General features: G+C 47.9%; 1 protein-coding gene across 21 annotated transcripts in view; it reads right to left on the bottom strand.

The window, feature by feature from the left end:
- Nucleotides 1-20,278, bottom strand: part of DTNB (dystrobrevin beta) — a 252,848-nt gene that overhangs the window by 110,809 nt on the left and 121,761 nt on the right. For all 21 annotated transcript variants that reach the window (XR_007918316.2, XR_007918317.2, XM_051843156.2 and 18 more), the window contains one exon: nucleotides 12,970-13,094. Coding sequence is in view for 19 of the 21 variants with exons in the window: in XM_051843156.2 (XP_051699116.1) it covers nucleotides 12,970-13,094 (125 nt within the window). In the remaining 2 variants the exon portion in view is untranslated. The remainder of the gene's footprint in view (nucleotides 1-12,969; nucleotides 13,095-20,278) is intronic.

Here is a 20,278-nt window from a genome sequence, read left to right as displayed (position 1 = left end):
GATGTGAGATGCCAGTATTCAAAATAAATAGGCCAAACATCTGTCACTGTTTTTTTTTTTTTTTTTTTTTTTTTAATTGAGAGGCAGAAAAACAGAGAGCTCCCACCTGTTGGCCCACCTACCAAATGCCTGCAATAGCTGGGGCTGGGCCAGGCTGCAGCCAGGAGCCAGGAACTCAACCCAGGTGTCCCCTGTGTGGATGGCAGGAGCCCAGTTCCTATTACTTCAGCCACCATTTCTGCCTGCCATAGCCTGCACTGGCAGGAGGCTGGAGCCAAGAGCCAGAGCTCAGTATCCAATACAGGTTCTCTGATGTGGGATATGGGCATCCCAAGTCTGTTTTCTGGTACTAAAACAAAACGCCTGAGGCAGATTAACCTTACAAAGAAAAGAGGCTTCTTTGGCTCACAATTTTGGAGGCTGACGTCCAGGACTGGGCAGTCACGTCCATTTGGCCTCTGGTGAGGACAGCTGGCATCATGCCAGGAACAGGTGCAGGAGCAAGGGCTCACACCAGCTAACAGGAAGCCAGAGAGCAACTCCGGGCTCAGGTCTGCTCTTGGAACAACTTGCTCCGGTGACAGCTGCCTTAACCCCCTCTGAGGGCAGGGCCCTCACTGGCTGACTGACCTCCGGCTGGGCCTGCCTCTTGGAGGTTCCACCAGCACACTGAGGACCCAGCATCCTTCCCATGAGCCTTTGGGAAACAAACCACGGCAACGAGCAAGGTGCTATGATGTGGCCTCCAAGAGAGGGATTCCAGGAAAGGTGCCACACTGAACCCTATTCAACCAGAAGTTACAATCGTGCAGTCCCCTAGACACTGCCAAGCTGACACACTTCCTGTCCTTAAGAAGGGGCTGGTGCCAGGAAGGTGCTCAGAGTCTTCGAGGATTCCAGATGGATACACACTCAAGAATCCTCAGAGAAGGGGACAGCATTTTCTTGGGTGCCCAAATGACTGGAAAAGACAACCACAGGTAGAGGAATCCAGGAACGCAAAGACGAGATTCACGCTGACTTAGCTACTTCCGGAGGGAGCAAAGTTAAAACTGGACTCATGGATTCCAAAGATGTGTTAAAGGCTATGAAAGGCAAGCAGGGTAGCTGGGCTGGACTTCAAGGGCCAGCTCAGAGGGTGGGAGGTGATATAAACTTTTAAAGGGCGGGAGGGAGGCAGGTCTGGCCAAGACACAGGCTTGGTACTGCATACACTAGCAGGAGATAAGGTTCAAAAAGAAACACAGGACCTTGCATTCCAGCCTAAGGAGTGCCTCTCTGAGGCTATGGGCAGTGGGGTTTTTTTTTTTTTTTTTTTTTTTTTAATTTTTGACAGGCAGAGTGGACAGTGAGAGAGAGAGACAGAGAGAGAAAGGTCTTCCTTTTGCCGCTGGTTCACCCTCCAATGGCCGCCGCTGCAGCCGGCGCACCGCGCTGATCCTGGCAGGAGCCAGGAGCCAGGTGCTTTTCCTGGTCTCCCATGGGGTGCAGGGCCCAAGCACCTGGGCCATCCTCCACTGCACTCCCTGGCCATAGCAGAGAGCTGGCCTGGAAGAGGGGCAACCGGGACAGAATCCGGCGCCCCAACCGGGACTAGAACCCGGTGTGCCGGCGCCGCAAGGTGGAGGATTAGCCTATTGAGCCACGGCGCCGGCCAAGCAGTGGGGTTTTGTAGACTGATAAACAGGGAGGCCACACGACAAAGGCAATGGTTCTAGGAGACTAGTTTGTTAGAAATACGCACACAGATCAGAGATTTAAGACTGAAAAGTGGCAAATGAGGGTTCTTCAAGAAGTTTAGTTATTAAAAAAAAAACTATGCAAGGATTTCAAAATGTTTTGAAACAAAGTAAACTTGTCTTTCAAGTCCATTTTTCCACAAACTGTTTGAAACACTCCCAGAAAGCAGGTTCTAACATCAGACACAAGTAAAAAGTGGTCAAAAAAAAAAAAGACTTGTGAAGGTACTAAGAAATATACACAATACTTGAAATTGCAATCAGTAGGCAAATCGTATTAAGAAATTCCACTCAGGGGCTGTGGTGCAGTGGGTAAAACCACCGCTTGTAGTGCTGGCATCCCATATGGGTACCGGTTCAAGTCCCAGCTGCTCCACTTCCAATCCAGCTCTCTGCTGGGGCCTGGGAAGGCAGTGGAAGATGGCCCAAGTGCTTGGGCCCCTGCACCCATGTGGGAGACCCAGAGGAAGCTCCTGGCTCCTTGCTTCAGATCAGCACAGCTCCAGCCGTTGCAGCCAATTGGGGAGTGAACTAGCGGATGGAAGACCTCTCCTCCCTCTCCCTCTCTCTCCTTCTCTCTGTGTAACTCTGACTTTCAAGTAAATAAAATTCCACTCAATGAAATACAATTCTGAGGTTCAATATCTGCATGAAATAAAGTTCAAAAAAAAAAAAAAGATTTCCCCATTATTAAGAATGATCATTTTACAAGGATTTTAAAAAGAATCAGTGCCAGCATCCCATGGGGGTGCCAGTTCGAGACCCGGCTGCTCTACTTCCAACCCAGCTCCCTGCTAATTCACCTTGGAGAGCAGTGGAAGATGGCCCAAGTGCTTGATTCCTGCCACCCTGTGTGGGAGACCCAGAAGAAATTCCTGGCTTCTGGCTTTGGCCTGGCTCAGTTCTGGCCATTGGAGCCATTTGAGGAGTGACCAGTGGATGGAAGATCTCTGTCTCCCTCTCTCTCCTTTCCTCTCTCTATAACTCTGCCTTTCAGATAAATAAATCTTTTTTAAAAATCATAATAAACTGGAGGATCAAAGTCTTCTACCAAAATTTTTATATTATTAGCCCTAACACAAAAAAATATAGGAAAAAAAGCCTACTTCATCAAGACATACTGGTATCATTTCTTATAATAGCATGCATGTTTCATGAATGTCACTGCTATTAATAAGCTGTGAGCACATATACATATATATGCATTTACTCACTCATGTTCACAAATAAAACAAATCTCTGAGGGCAGGTCTTAAAAACGTCTGTGGAAAACCAAATGACAAAATTAAGTTTATTTTGGTGCAAAAAATTGTGAAACCCATGCATGGCTGTTTCAAAAACACATTTCCATGAACCTTTAGAAGACTCTTGAATTCATGGATTGAAAAATTTTTCCCACAAAAAATTTATCTTTTCTTTTTTAAGTTTGAAATAGAGAGAGAGAGAGAGAGAGAGAGAGAGCGCACCCGCGCTCCCATCTCCTCATGCCTGCAGTAGCAGGGCTGGGCCAAGAAGCAGCCAGGAACTGGGAACTCAAGTTGGGTCTCACATGTGGGTGGCAGAAACCCAGATCCTTGGGCCATCAGCTGCTGCCTCCCAAGGTGTGCAACAGCAGGAAGCTGGAACCAGGAGCAGAGCCAGGATCTAACCCGGGCACTCGGATATGGAATGTTGGTGGCCGCTACACCACAATGCCTGCTCCACAAACCTTAGCTTTTCATTTTCTAAAAACTTTGAGAAGTCTCCTCATATTTGCTAGACTCATTCTAATCCCAGAAATACATATGTATGTGTATATACATATATTTACATATATTTATATATGTAATATATACACATATATTTACATATATGTGTAAAACAAAGTCACTGTCCTCACTGGGTTTGCTGTCTACTCAGGCAGGGATTACAGACAGAAAAATGAACAGAGTGTAATGGTGTGCTGGCGCCACAGGCGGAGGATTAGCCTGTTGAGCCACGGCACCGGCAAGTTTATTCATATTTTGAGACACAAGAGATAGAGATACAGACAAATAGACAGACAGACACCTCCCATCAGCTGATTTAATTCCCAGATGCCCACAACAGCCCCAGGATGGCGGGGTCAAAGCCAGGAACTGGAAATTCCATGCAGGTGTCCCACAGGGGTGGTAGGAGACCCAGTAACTTGAGCTACCACCACTGTACCCCTGGGGTGTACATTAGCAGGAAGCTGGAGGCAGGAGCTGGAGATGGGTACTGAACCCAGGTACTCTGGTATAAGATATGCACATCTTAACCAGTGCCTTAACCACCAGGCCAAAAGGCTGCCCCAATGCTGCTATTTTAGATAGAAGAGTTGGAGATAAAAAGGTAGGAGCGTACTTGCCATTTTCAAAGAACAAAACTAGTATAACAAAGGAGAAGGGAGACCAAGAAGGCAGTTAAAGGAAATGAAGCTGAGAGCCTGGCAGGAGCCAGGTCTCCCAGGGCCTTGTTGACCACTGCACAGACTTCAGCCTTCGGAGGAGTCACTGAAGGGGTAAGAACGAAAAACTGATATGAACTTGATTATGTCATGGCACAGATATAATGATCAATAAGTGGGTCCTAATGACTCTGAGTTTCTTCTACACAAATCTAACATAGTTCAGAAACAGCTGACTAGTATTATAAGTTGACACAAAATAGAATATCTTTGAAAAATCTCAAACAGATTTTTCAATAACATTATCATTAAAACAGGATATAAAATTGGGTTCAATCAAAGGAAATATATCCATTGTTGTGGCCGCAACCAAGGATTTGGTAAACATTTTTTTTTAAAGATTTATTTATTTGAAAGACAGAGTTACAGAGAGAGAGAGAGTGAGAGAGAAATCTTCCATCCACTGGTTCACTCCCCAGATGGCTACAATGGCTAGAGCTGCACCAATCAGAAGCCAGGATCCACGAGCCTCTTCCAAGTCTCCCATACCAGTTCAGAGGCCCAACGACTTGGGCCATCTTCTACTGCTTTCCCAGACCATAGCAGAGAGCTGGATCGGAAGTGGGGGAGCTGGGACTTGAACCGGCACCCATATGGGATACTAGCACTATAGGCGGCAGCTTTACCCACTACGCCACAGTGCTGGCCCCCTTGGTAAACATTTAAGATAACTGAATCTTACACAGGATTAGCTACCCAAATGCAAACAAAGAAGGCAATAAAAAAAATCAAAGCGAAAAGAACAAACAGACACCCACACCCACATACACACATAGATGTAGAAGCTGCAGAACGAATTCTCAGGAGGTAAAAGAGGGGGAAAGAATTAATTTAAACAAACAGATATAATTAAGTTAACAGGTGCAAGCTAAAATTTATATGGATACGCAAAGGGCCTAGACTAGCCAAAATAATTTTGAAAAAAGATAACTTACACTAGTCAGGTTCAAAACTTACTATTAAATCACAGCCACAAGATCATGTGGCCATAAACCTTTACATTTATAGTCAATTGATTTTGCCAAAGGGGCGAGGCCAATTCAATGAATTCAACAAATGGTTCCTGGATAAACACAGCGAAACAGGAACTTGGACATTTACCTCAAACCATACACAACATCAACTCAGAATTAACACAGGAACGGACTAAACACTGGGATGTAAGGGTTAAAACTATAAAAACTTTATGAGAAAATAGTTGTGACCTTGGGTTAGGCAAAGATTTCTTAGATAGGATACCAGAAACACTCTACACAAGAAAAAATCGACCAGCCAGTCTTCCCCAGAATTAGAAACTCTGTTCTTCAAAAGGTCATGAAAAAAATGAAAAACCAAGACAAAAATTGGGTAACATTATTTGAAAAATCCTACATCTTAAAAATGTGTGTTGAAATATACAAAGAATTATTAAAACTCAGTAATGCTGAGATAAACAATCCAATCACAAAACAGGCACAAGAAAGTGTTAACGTCACGGTGCAACCCCTGTGGCAACTCCTCGAGAATCAAACAGGACGCAAGTGGTTCTGCTGCTCAGCAGGTGGACACAGGCATCAGCGCAGGGGTTTCCACATGCACAGGAGGTACCGGGGACCCGAGCTGTGTGTGTGCAACCAGATGAATGGAGAAGCAAATGTGACACATACAAACAATGGAACAGCAAAATCCCTTAAAAATCAAGGAATTCTCGCCACACGCTACATGCAACATGCCTGAACTTGGAGGCCCTCACGCTCAGGAAACAGCGGTCACACCACCACCAAGAGCACAGGAGTCCGCTTCTACGCGGTATCCAGAGTCAGGCTGACAGCCGTGGTCACCGCAGGTGGTGCAATGGGAAAGGACGTACTGTCTCATGGGTGTAGCGTTTCAGAAGTGCAAGGTGAGAAGTTCTGCCAATCTGTTTCACAGAAATGCGAATTAACGCTACTGAATGGGACCTTTAAAGACCGTTAAGATGGTAAAGTTTATGTTATGTGTTTTCACCAGAAAAAAAAAAAAAAAAAAAAACAGAAACAAAAACAAAATTAGAGAAAACCAAGGGATGATGAATTGAGGCACGCAAGACTCGAGGTTTACAAGCTGGGTGCTCTATGGCAGGCAGTGGTGAACAGGTGAGGAAACCCCACAGGGAGGACACAGCTCAGCAGAACAGAGCCACAGCCACGTGGAACCATTCCCCTGCTAGGAGTCAGCCGCGGTAGCTCCGAGCTTCACTGTTCTAAATAATGCTGCCTCTCCTTAATGCACCATCGTCAACACGCGGGCTGTTCAGGTGCCCGCCCCTCTCCGTTTCTTGTACACACACAGAGACCACATGTATAGACTCTGAGGCATGGATTAGTGAGGGTATGCAATGACCCCCCTCCCCGTACACACACACACACACACACACACACACACACACAAGGGAAAGTCCTATCCTGTCTCTAGGACTACCTCGAGGCGTCTTCCAAGGCAAGCAGGGACCACCAGTGTGAAAGGATGAAAGCCCCCTGCAGGTGACCTGCCAGACAGCGAGGTCCACGAAGCCCTGCATTCCTCAACAGCGAGGTGTTCAGAACCAGTCCAGCCAAGTGCAAGGCCTGAGTACCGTCACATAAGCTGTGAGCCAACAGCCAAACAGCTTCGACACTCATGGCTGCGTGAATCGGAAAACAAGAAACCACTTTTCTTCCCCTAAAAGACCAAAATCCACAGACATGAGATTGCAGGCGCATGATGGCCCACTGGTGAGCAGATCACACTGCCAAGGGCGGGTTCTGGGGTTTTCTGTTTTGTTTTTCAAAACCATGACTGCACAATGCATGACAGAGTTAAGAATGAAAGTATAATATTTACCAGTCAGAAACAGCCCCAAAGTATAATTTCCCAAACCAGATGAGTCTGAGGAGACCAGGAGACCCACAGGGAATCGATACTCCTCTCAAGGGACTAGCACGCCAGTGTACCTTGTGGTCCTAGAGAAAGGCCCCACCCGGCCCACGCCTCAGGTGAGACTCTATCCTCTACACCAACCACAGCACGACTTGCAGTGCGTACTCCAAAAATGCTCGCAGGGGCACGCTGTGGCCTGGCAGCTAAGGTGCCGGCTGCCCAGACCTGGAGTCTGGCTCTCTGCTCCTCATTCTGGCATCCTCCCAACGCAGACTCTGGGAGGCAGCAGGAGATGCCCCACCACTGCAGATCTGTGTTGAGTTCTAAGCTCCTGGTTTCCTCGCCGGCCCAACCCTAGCCATTGTAGGCATGTGGGGAATGAACCAGTGAGGGGGGATTCTCTCTATACATACCTGTCTCTTTGCCCTGCTCTCTGTCTCTCAAATGTAAAAATGCTTGTGGAAGACTAGGGTTTCAACCCAGACCAACTTATCAATATTATAAATTATATGACATCTAACAATTTGTTTGGAAATAGAGTAAAACCAGTTAATAACTCCTTGAAAATGAAAAACAAATCTAGCAAACATCGAGGAGCTGAGTTTAGTTTGCGAAAATTAACACAAGTGCCCCTCTCACAAAAGCCATTTCCAACATTAGCCTCACCCATCACTTTAAAAAAAGTGTCACAAACTCTGCCCGACAAGGGCCAGATACCGGATGTCTTAGGCTCTGGGGTCTAAACAGCCTCCATCACAATGACCGGACTCTGTCACTGCAGCCCCAAAGTGACCACAAACAGCGTGGAAACGAGTGGGTGCGGCCGGGCCCCAGCATAGCTTTATTTATGGACAGCGATACTTAAATTCCACGTAAATTTCACCTCACAGGATACTACCCTTCTTATTTACCGTCAACCACTTAAAAATAACAAAACATTCTTGGAACATAGGCCACACAACAGCTGGCGGGCTGGCTTCAGCTTGCAGGTGTGGCTTTCCAGCCCCCTGGAGAGAAGAGGTGAATCCCAGGTGTGGGCAGGACACTTGCTGGAAGTTAAGGACGCACTCGCCAAGCCGACGCCAGGAAGTTCTGCTCTCTCAGAAACGTAACGGTGACTAACTACTCATTAAAGCAATCAGGCTTAGGGACCACGGGGTTAGACAATTAAGTCCTAAGCAAGAGCAAACTGCTTGATTAGAATAGCAGAGAGTCTCTCAGATATCAAGAGCTGGGAATTGTAGGAAAACGTTTCAACCAAAAGAAGCCCCTGATTTCTCCGGGACATAGAAGGCAGAAGTGCTGAGAGTTGCTAAGCGAGTCGGTTTTGTTTCCAATGCAAGTGCTGGGGACTCTTTGACGAATCTTGTTTACTCCATGTTCTCGGCCCCTCTGCAGGAGGAACGCAGGGAAACGCTCCTGACATCTAGTGGAGGCTTTGGGAAAACCCATGTGACTGTCTCAGGGCAGAAACCACACGCAAACCATACTGAAGGGGAGATGCTTGCTTGTGCGAATTCTGTTCATGCTCATTCATTCCCGGGCCAAGCACTACGCAGAGCCTGGGATGCAGTAGCACCCAAGAGAAGTCCCAGCCTTTGTGGCATTTATGTTCCCATGACACGACTGTACTTCTTTTGAAAGGTTTAAGTTATTTACAGCATCTTAACCCCATAAAAGCAGTTCCATATGCACTATCCACAGACAGTGTTCTGAGGAAAAATGGCGGGTTTTACTGTCACCACTCCAGGGAGAACAGCAGACGGAAGTCTCTTAATTTTCCATCATCTAGTTTTCCTTCCATCACCTCTGCTGCCTCCCTCCTATCAACCAACCAAACTCCAACTGTTCAGGTTGGCTCTGTTCTGAAGCTACGGCACTGAACTCACTCACGTTTCTGCAACAGACACTATTGAACAAGTCGGTGTGTCTGCAATGCTGGAAGCCTGAGGTGGTGTCAGGAGCGAGGCCACGGCTCAGTGGCTACCCGGGCTGCGGCCCGCCCCTTGGCCATCGCGCCGCACGGGCTGCTACTGCGGGGCACAGCAGAGCCCTGCAAATGTTGCACACTTCAGTCTCGGACCCGGGAGGGCTGCGCTCACGGACAACGGCATCACGACGGACCTTTCCTCCTACTTGGTAGTTTCAACTCCTACCCCAAGTTTCTATTCCTACCCCAAGTTTCTATTGGGTCTTTACTTTTATTCTTGGGCATGCAGCGTCAGCAAAACATGACTTTGTAAGTGTCTGTAAATTCCTCTCTCCACTGCCACCACTGTGAGAGCTTCAAGGACCACCATCCTCCTCCTGGCTTCCCAAGAAAACCCCACAGCTGTCCGCTTGTCTTTCTCCCTCTGTCTCACCCCCCACGTGCACACAGCAGGTGGTGAGTGTTTTTAGCATGGAAAATCCACCATGCCCTCCCCCAACTACACTCTTCAGTTTACCATGAGGTCCTCCCTCCTTGGCAGCCTGCTGGCCTGGGCCCCGGCTGATGCCTGCGCACATCCTGGCTGCACCGTCAATGCCGTTCTGCACAAAGCCTTCCTTAGCCGGCCCTCAGGACAAGTCCAGAGCACAGAGAAGACAGCTGTAGAGCCCCTTCACCCACGTCGGCTGCTGCGTGATGCGCATTCCTTCTCGGGAAGGGGTGAGAGAGTGACGTTTCTTTGGGATGCAATGGTCAGAAACTGGGGCTCATCAAGAAATTACCACAAACTTTAAAGAATTCCTACCATTCTGGTATTCAGACCAAAAACAGTTTCACAGGCACTGTGAATAGTTCACAGGAATATTTCACAAGGAAATATTTACTCTCTAAGAGGCCATTCTTGCACATAAAACAACTTATTTCAGACCTCTTTAGAAGGCACTTACCCAGCTCCACTTAGCAATCCAATCAGAAATCATCAAAATTATATTAATTATAACATATCCAATCAGAAATCATCAAGATCAAAATGGGTCCTCTGAAAACTGAACTTTGAAATGACTAATGGGGCGGGTACTACCGTGTTTAGGAGTGCTGCTTTGAATCCCAGCTACCCTGATTCACTTCCAGCTTCCTGCCTCTTCTAGGCCCAGCAGGAAACTAGAGGTTGCTCCACGGTGAACTGATGAGCCAGGCTGAGCAGGCAGAAGCTGGCAATGGGGCTGCCCGGCGGGGAAGACAGGAACCCACAGCCGACACAGAACTGTCGGACTCCCCACACCCTTCTGCTCAGGACACACACAACCTTCAATCCAACAACTGTGTCTTAGGCAACAAGAAATTCCTACCCAGATCCAACATATGATTAATCCCCAAAGTATGATGAATTTTCAAAAGTGTAGGATATGAAAGATAAGAAACAAAGTTGTCATTATTTGCAGGTGATATCATTGTTTACAGAAAATCCAAAAGAATCTGAGTCAAGTTACTAGAATAAACTAGCAAGTTAAACAACGTGGATACTGGACTAAAATACTAAACCACCTGCATTTCCAAACACCAGCAAAAAAAAACTGCTAGGAAACACAATTCAAAAGATTCCAACTGCATGACAACTTAGAGCCACAAAACTTATCCTACAGCACGCTTAAAGCCAGGCTGTTTTATCGCAGGTAAAATGCATCTCAAAAAAGCTGCAGGAGAAAAAATACACTATCTATAATAGCAACAACGAATAAAGGATACTCAATCTAATAGATACAAGACCTTTGTGGGGGAAAATTATAAAACTTTACTTAAAAACACAAAATGATATACAAACAAATGGAAAGACAATCAGGGGATGTAAGATTTCCTACTACAAAGGATACTACTTTTGCCCAATTTGATCTTCAGATAGGATGCATTTCCAGTCAGAATCTCAAAGAAATGTTATGAGGAACAACAAACTGACTTTACATCAAAGTGCAAAGGGCAAAGCACAGACAAGACTCCTGGAAAAGGTCGCTACTGCTACACAGTAATTCAGAGAGTGTGACACTGGCACGGGGGCAGACAATTTGACCAGAGGAACAGAAACCAGCTCCTGCGTATCTGGAAACTTCATCTTTGACAATGGCAGCATTGTAGGTCAACGGGAAATGATGCAGTATCCAGTAAGTGGCCTTGAGAGAAGTGATTATTCACATGGAGACAGGGAGAGAGAAAAAGACGGGGTTGGGGGTGGAGAAAGAGAGAGGGAGCCAGGAGGGTATTCCACATCACACCACACATAACAATGTGTTCCAGAGGAATGAGCCACGTTATGTGAATGGGGACACCTTCAAAACCTAAAGGAAAAAGGAGACCACTACAATGTTGGGGCACATAAGCTTTTTTTTAAATGCGGCATAAAAATACCAACCAAAAACAAAACAGACAAAAAAAGAGAACGTAAAGAGGATCACAGAGAAGTAACTGTCCCTTGAAACGTCGTGGGGACATGAGAAGAAAAGCACTGGGGAAAGCAACAGAAAGCCCGTCCTGTCCTCAGGTCACTGTGGCAACTCTGAGCAGTCCATGGTTCGAAAGCACGAAGAGCCCAGGGCGCTCGGATGAGAAGCAGGCGCCCCAGGAACCCACACTGGGGCCCTGCACACACCTGGCCGGGGCGGCGGTGGAGGCCGTCACTCGGGTTTCCATCTTTATAGTTAACCCCTAATGAAGCTCAGAAGACTTAGCCACGCCCACAGAAGAGAACAGAAATATTGCCAGCCTTGGCACAGACGGCACAAGTTAGAAGGAAACGGAGTAGACAGGAGCTGCTAGTTTTCTCAGTGCACAGTAGAAATGGAAAGAAGTTAACAGAAACAGTTTTTAAAATATTATTTAAAATTACAAAGGTAACAACTTTAAGTGGTGACAGAATCATGAACACTGGGAGGGCTGGTCCATGGAGTTACGAATGGGAGTGAACCCGAGAGCCTGCTCAGTCCAGCGGCCTCAGATGGAGGAGACTCCCAACGAGACTTCCGACGCCCGATGAACACCAAGGACGCAGACCCCCTCGCAGAGTGAACCTGGGACTGCCAGGTAACTGAGAGCGAGGAATCCCTTCACAGGGGCTGCATCTTCACTTCACTGTTCCTCCTCCTCACCTTCCCTCTTCCGCTGTCTCTCCTTCTGGTCCCCTCTTAGTGTTTGCTGTATTTGGTATGAATACTAAAGTGTATGTACGCGTGCAAGTATGTACACAGGGGAGGGAAGCACACATGTGAACAGGCTGATTCTCATCTCCACGTTAGGTAAGGTAATTTAAGTCCCTACAAGCACTATTGCTGGAGCGGAGGAATTACCTCCGCCACTCGTAAGTGAAGAACCCGGGAAGAACAAAGGGCCACCTGCTAAAGCCAGCCCAGGAGCTACTCCTGGCGTCCTCGTGTTCCGGGGCTGCCGTGAGACGTGGGCTGCAGGAGTCAAGCAGCAGGCTTCCGTGCAGAGATTCACAGCAGTCGGGAGAGATGAAAACTGAAGTCCATGTTCCCGCAAGGAACGTAAAGCTCAGGAAGCTCAATGTCCATCTGAGCTCACGTCTAGTTTTGATCACAAGGCCCCTGGTCCAGGATGACCTGCACCCACACCCAGACGTGCACTCACACCATGTGTGCAAGGCCAAGTGTTGCCAGGATGGCCCACACCCACACCCAGACACGCACTCACACCACGTGTGCAAGGCCAAGTGTGGCCGGGATGACCCACACCTGCACCCACACCCAGATGTGCACTCACACCACGTGTGCAAGGCCAAGTGTGGCCGGGATGACCCACACCTGCACCCACACCCAGGTGTGCACTCACACCATGTGTGCTAGGCCAAGTGTTGCCAGGATGGCCCGTACCTGCACCCAGGCCTGTACTCACACCAACTGTGCAAGGCCAAGTGTGGTCCCCACACCCAAACCCACACGTGTACTTACACTATATGTGCAAGATCCAGTGGTTTCTCTGGCTGCTCAGGAAACACAGGATGCGAGGGCTCTCTGGTGGGCACACACCCCAAAGATTTACTAATTGCATGGCTCAGCTTCTTTGCAGGGGATTTCTGTGTCGAGGCAGAAAATAAGGAAATTAGGGATTAACTCCTCAAAAAAAAAAAAAAAAAAAAAGAATTTCAAAAGAACTTAGGGACATGAGCTTAGAAAACATTTCGAATACAAATCACATTTCTTTATAGTCAAGATGACTGGGCCTGGAAGACAAGGAGCTGAGTGGCGCCTTGGCCTCTGCAGCCCCTCCCTCCTGTCTCCCACAGCCACAGTATTAGGAACACGAGACTTCCCTCGGGCACTGCAAGCTTGCTGCGCGTGGATTTCCTCTTTCAATGTCTCCGGCTCAGTTTTGTAAGTGCTACAGTTGACCCGCCCGTCAAGAGCCACAACTTCTGGATGGGCCAAAGACTAAGAGGCCAGGGTACTGCTGAGAGTGCACAGTTCGCAGACATTAGCAAGGGAGCTGACTAAGCCACATCTCAAGACATGAGAACATTCCAAAAATAAATGTGAAGCGGAGCACGGGGTGTGCACAGACCAGCAAGGAGGAGCGCGTTCACGTGCCCGGGCAGCCGGCATGAGGCTGGGGATTATACACTGTGCTCTACAAGTGTGCGCACCTTTCTCAGGAAAGTACAGTAACAGGCACCAAATCTAAAGATCACCACACCTGAAGTTTAATAGTAGATACACACACAACACAACACGCCACGTTACACTTTGTACTACATTTACTTCTAAATCCCGTGTTGTCCATCCAGTGCCCTTCAAATAAGCACCATCATCTGAGATTGTCTTGGCAGCCTATTAACTGCAAGAAAAGTTCAAACATTTTATTCTACTGCCTCTGCAGTCTGTTATCAAACAGGCCCCTTGAAAACAGAACTTGTTTGTAGCTCTGGCCTCATCAACAGCATCTCTCTGCTGGACTTGTATACGCTGCTTGCTGTCTTAACAACATAAGGAAAAACTGGTCTGCCTTAAGTACCACGAGGCCAGTTCTTAACACTTCATCATGATATAGACTGAATAACATCGATTTCTTCAGAAACAACAGACGCTGATCACCCAGCACTAGCCTCACAGCACATCAAATGCTGGGAAAGGCCCAGCTGTAACCTAATTTCTTACAGGGCCTACAGAGCCCACAAGGCAGGAAGGCCAGCTTCTCCCCTGCCTGCTCTCCATACCCTGGGCCCAGTGACCAGCTGTAATGAGACCGCGAGTCCTCCCCTCACATCTGTCCTCTCCCCAGGCCATAGGGAGCTCGCCCCCTTTCTGCTACAGAGCGATTCAAGGCTGCCCACCACTTAAATAAGCTCTAACCGATGCCCTAACATTGGCTCATGGCCCTCACCGGGCACCTGCTACTCACATCACTGACCCACTGCTCAGTTAAGGCAATACAGTGTGCTCCTCTGGGTCTCCCCTCTACGATCTGTCTTTCTGTAGGTTTTCTACCCAGCCCTCAAATGAGATCACTTAAATGCCTGCAAAAGCCAGGGCCTGGCTGGGCCGAAGCCAGGAGCCAGGGCCCCTCTCCAGGTCACACGTGAGTGGCAGGGACTCTAGTACGGGGTCAACACCTGTTGCCCCCAGGATGTGCATCACCTGGAGCTGATCAGACCAGCTGGACTTGAACCAGGCACTCTGACCTGAGTGTCCCAGGCAGGGGCTTAACACACTGTGCCACAACACCCATCCTTCTTTTGTGTTTTCAATAACCTAATTCACTTCACTTAATTTCAAAATATTTCCCAATATTACAGGTTACATTTTCAGAAATATACCAAAGAGGGTATAAAATGTGTATAACAGTGGAAGGTTAAGCTTGCGATTATAAAGTAAACGTAAAGTATGTCTTTGGGGCCAGGCCTGTGGTGTCATGGACTGAGCCACCACCTGTGATGCTGAAATGGGTGCTGATGGGTGCTGGTTCGAGTTCCAGCTGCTCCACTTCCGATCCAGCTCCCAACTTAGGCACTTGGGAACAGCAGCAGCAGATGGTCCAAGTGCCTGGACCCGAAAGAAGCTCCTGGCTCCTGGCTTCAGATCAGCCCTGCTCCAGTCATTGCAGCCATTTGGAGAGTGAATTGGAGGTTGGCAGATGGAAGACCTCTCTCTGTCTCGTTCTCCTGTAACTCTGCCTTTCAAATACAATAAAGGAAGATAAATCTTTTTTAAAAAAAAAATAAGTATGTCATTGTAAAAATTAAAAATTAGAAAAGGAGGAGGAAGAGTGGAAGTTAGGGAGAGAATGGTATGGTGGGAAGTAGCATTATGCTCTTAAAACTGTATATATGAAATATGTGAAATTTACTCCCTTTATGTAAGTTTAAAAGCTTTTTTTAAAAAAAAAAAACCTGAGATAATTTTAAAAAGCTATTTTTAAAAAGTACCCATTTACCAGTGTTCTAAGAAGCAGATTACAGTCACTTTGGAGCTTCCTCAGATGTCCCACTCCCACCATGCCCCCTCCTCTCCTGGTAATCACTACCCTAAATTTGGTAGAAATTTCCTTGATTTTATTATTTCAGTGATTACATACAAAATACTGTTCAAACAGGTTTAAAACCTCTCTAGGTGCACAAATGTGATTCTGCAACTTTGCTTCTTTCACTTGAGATGTTACGATTCACGCATGTTGATGTGTGTAACGCAATTCACCTTTTGCACTGCCTGATGGCATCTCATTGCCTCATCACATCACAGTCCATGTATCCATCCCTCCACCGATGCCCATCTGAGTTGTTTCCACTTCTCTTTCCTGCACAATGCTGCTGTGAACTTTCTTGGTCATATCTCTTGGGGGCCGTGTGGAGGAATTTCTGAAGAATGGACTTCCTGGGTAATGAGTTGTGCACATTGCCGACTTGTTCTTACAAACAGCTTACACTCATTAACACGCTAACCAGCTCTTGCAAAGAGTTCCTGAAACTCCGCATTTTGGGCCAATCCTTGTTTTTTTGCCAGACTTTTTTTTTTTTTGGACAGGCAGAGTGGACAGTGAGAGAGAGAGACAGAGAGAAAGGTTTGCCGTTGGTTAACCCTCCAATGGCCGCCATGGCCTGCGCGCTGCGGCCGGCGCACTGCGCTGATCCGATGGCAGGAGCCAGGTGCTTTTCCTGGTCTCCCATGGGGTGCAGGGCCCAAGCACCTGGGCCATCCTCCACTGCACTCCCTGGCCACAGCAGAGAGCTGGCCTGGAAGAGGGGCAACCGGGACAGAATCCGGCGCCCCGACCAGGACTAGAACCCGGTGTGCCGGCGCCGCAAGGCGGAGGATTAGCCTAGTGAGCCGCGGCGCCGGCTTGCCAGACATTTTAACACTTGCCGGGCTGCGACATCATAAATGGCATTGTGATTTCAGTTGTAATCCCCCGACTACTACAAAGATGGAGCACCTTGTCCTGTGTTTATGGGTCGCTGGTATTTCTTCTGCAAAATGCTTGTTCCTGACCTGGCTGCAGTGCTGCCCTGAACTGTCCTTCCCTCGCCTTCTAAGAGTTCTTTACATTGTTTGTATTTTAACCCTAGCAAAGTTAGGTCTTAAAATCTCCACTTTGGGGGCCAGCTCTTTGGCGAAGCAAAGATGCCAGCAATGGATGCTGGCATCCCATATTGGCACCACTTTGAGTCTTGGCTGCTCCGCTCCAATCCAGCTCCCAGCTAATGCACCTGGGAAAGCAGTAGAGGATGGCTTAAGTGCTTGGGCCCCTGCACCCATGTGGGAGACCCAAGGAACCTTCCAGCCCTGGCTGTTGCAGCCAACCGGGGAGTGAACCAGTGGACAAAAGCTCGCTCTTTCTCTCTTTCTCTCTCTCTCTCTCTCCTCTCTGTGTAACTCTGACTTTCAAGTAAATAAATCAATTTAAAAACATCTCCGCTTTGAGGGTTCTCACTCTATTCCGCCCTGAGGAACAGTCGTCTAGTTTTGGCATTCCCAAGTCGGTAAGCTTCTCCTTCACGTTTCATGCCGCTGGCATCTTCAGAAACACTTCCCTCTCTGAGGACAAAAGGACGCTGCTGCTCACTGTCTTCGGAAGCCTTATGGCTTGTGCCTCTCACGTTTGTCAGAATACACACAGATCTGATTTTCTTCACGGCTGTGACGTAAGAATCCAACTTTATCAGAGAAGGACGGTTGGTTGTCTCAGGTCATTTGGCAAGCAGCCCATTCTTCCTTCTAGATGGATACTCCACGTCTACCTCCTTCCTTCTAGATAGACACTCCACGTCTACCTCCTTCCTTCTAGATGGTGTGGGGAGCAACTCAGACTAGACTAAGTTACTGGAATTAAGACTTATTCTATGCATCTGCTCTCCCACAATATGGCGCTGGGAGAGGAGGAAACAGCTTCTACACAGCTGCCTCCAGTTCAACCAATAAACAGCAGGACTTGCTCCTGATTGGAGGAGAGCAGCGTACTCGGCGTGTGGGTAGCAGAGTTGGGATTGGTGGAAGAGGACTATAAAGGAGGAGAGAGACAACATGCACCAGGAACATCTAAGGGGAACATCCATCTGAAGGAACACCTGTGCAGCCCCCGAGAGAGCCGGCCGGCGGTGTGCCGCTCCCCCGCGGAAGTGGGGAAAGTGGCAGGGGGAACCGCCCTTCCACGGAGGTGGAAGGGACGGTAGCCAACCCGGGAAGAACCAGCAGCAAACCCAGGGAGGGCCGAGCAGACAAAAGAACAGTGCAGGGTCCTGTGTCATTCCTCCACGAAGACGGGGAGCGTCATAATGGTGCCGTGACTCGGATATGAAGCCTAGGCAGGGTTTAGTGTCGTTCCTCCACGAAGAGGGGGAGCGACAGATGGATACTCCACGTCTACCTCCTTCCTTCTAGATGGACACTCCGCGTCCACCTCCTTCCTTCTAGATGGACACTCCGCGTCCACCTCCTTCCTTCTAGATGGATACTCCGCGTCCACCTCCTTCCTTCTAGATGGACACTCCGCGTCCACCTCTTTCCTTCTAGATGGATAATCCGCGTCCACCTCCTTCCTTCTAGATGGATACTCTGCGTCCACCTCCCTCCTTCTAGATGGATACTCCGCGTCCACCTCCCTCCTTCTAGATGGATACTCCGCGTCCACCTCCCTCCTTCTAGATGGACACTCTGCGTCTACCTCCCTCCTTCTAGATGGATACTCCGCGTCTACCTCCTTCCTTCTAGATGGATACTCCGCGTCTACCTCCTTCCTTCTAGATGGATACTCCACGTCTACTTCTTTCTAGATGGATACTCCGTGTCTACCTCCTTCTTTCTAGATGGATACTCCGTGTCCACCTCCTTCCTTCTAGATGGATACTCCACGTCTACCTACAGACTAACAATCAGTGACTTCATTACTGTAGTTGTCTCTAAATTTTCCAGCTAGTACATGTGCCTCACACATATTTTCTTCTCTAGGAAAATCTCCATTATTTTGTCTCTTGGCTCCGCCACTTAAATTTTAGAATCAGTTTTATCACTTACCACAAAGCAAATCCTGTTGAGATTTCCATGGCAACTGATTAAGCCAACAGATAACTGATTATATCTTTGCATGCTGGACAGTCCTTTCCAAAAATGCATTCATCTCCCTATCGATTTAAGCCTTCTTTTAAAGTGTTTTAAATGTGGGGCTTGGTGTTGTAGTGGTGCAGGTAAAGCCACTGTCTGCACCTCCGGCATCCCATATGGGTGCTAGTTCAAGTCTTGGCTGCTCTGCTTCCGACCCAGCTCCCTGCGGATGTGCCTGGGAAAGTACGGGAAGATGGCCAAGTGCTTGGGTACCTGCACACACATGGGAGACCCAGGAGGAAGCTCCTGGCTCCTGTCCTCTGATCAGCCCAGCTCTGGCCGATGCAGCCATTTGATGAGTGAACCAGTGGATGGAAGATCTCTTTATAATTCTGCCTTTTAAATAAATCGATCAATCTTAAAAAATGTGTTTTAAATTTATTTTTATTTTATTTAAGAGGCAAAGAGACAGAGTGAGTCACAGTTCCCATCCACTGGCTCACTCCCCGAACAACTGCCAGCAGCCAGTCCTGGTCTCCCGTGTCAGTGTGGGGACTGAATCACCTGAGCTACCACCTGCTGCCTCACAGGTTGTGCAGTAGCAGGAAGCCAGAGTCAGGAGCAGAGAAAGGACTCCAACCCAGGCCTCTCAACTGGCATCTTTTTTTTTTGTTTGTTTTTTGTTTTGTTTTGTTTTTTTTTTTGACAGGCAGAGTGGACAGTGAGAGAGAGAGACAGAGAGAACGGTCTTCCTTTGCCGTTGGTTCACCCTCCAATGGCCGCCGCGGCTGGCGCGCTGCGGCCGGCGCACCGCGCTGATCCGATGGCAGGAGCCAGGAGCCAGGTGCTTTTCCTGGTCTCCCATGGGGTGCAGGGCCCAAGCACCTGGGCCATCCTCCACTGCACTCCCTGGCCACAGCAGAGGGCTGGCCTGGAAGAGGGACAACTAGGACAGAATCCGGCACCCCAACCGGGACTAGAACCCGGTGTGCCGGCGCCGCTAGGCGGAGGATTAGCCTAGTGAGCCGCGGCGCCGGCCCTCAACTGGCATCTTAACAGCCAGACCAAATACCTTCCCCTGTTTAACCCTCTTTGTCTTTATTTCAATACAGTTTCAAATTCTCCATAAAGGATCAACATATGTCTGCGATTTAATCCTACTTAGTATAGTTTTTTGGTTCAGTAACTCTAATCTTTTATTTTTTAACTGTGGTAACATGTGCATAACAAAATTTACCATCTCCATCATTCTTATGCTTATAGTTTAATGGTGCTAGCTAAAGTCACACTGTTTTACAACCAACATCTAGAACGTTTCCATTCTACAGAACTAAAATTCTACAGCAAGTGGACAACAATGGCCCTTTGTCCACTCCTGCCAGCCCATGTTAACTAGCAATGGACATGTGCGGGCTGTGTCCATCTCCTGGCTACCATGAATAGTGCCGCTACAAACACAGGCATACTCATATCTCTGTGAGACCCTGCTTTCAAGTCCTTTGTATATCTGGAGGTGAAACTGCTGGACCGTATGATAGTTACAGTTTTAATTCTTTGAGGAACCCCCACACCATGTCCCATCAAAAGTCTACAGTGTTTCTGTTTGTTCTTTTGTTGTTGTGACAGTAGCCATCATAATGAATGGGAGGTGGTAGCTGACTGTGGTTTTCAGTTTCTTGAAGATTCATTTATTTATTTGAAAAGTAAAGAGACACAGAGAGGGAGAGGC

The sequence above is a fragment of the Oryctolagus cuniculus genome, chromosome 2 (assembly GCF_964237555.1).
Source record: "Oryctolagus cuniculus chromosome 2, mOryCun1.1, whole genome shotgun sequence".
Taxonomy (NCBI): Eukaryota; Metazoa; Chordata; class Mammalia; order Lagomorpha; family Leporidae; genus Oryctolagus; species Oryctolagus cuniculus.
Note: the sequence above shows the minus strand (reverse complement) of the source record. Positions and strands in the feature narration are given on the sequence as shown.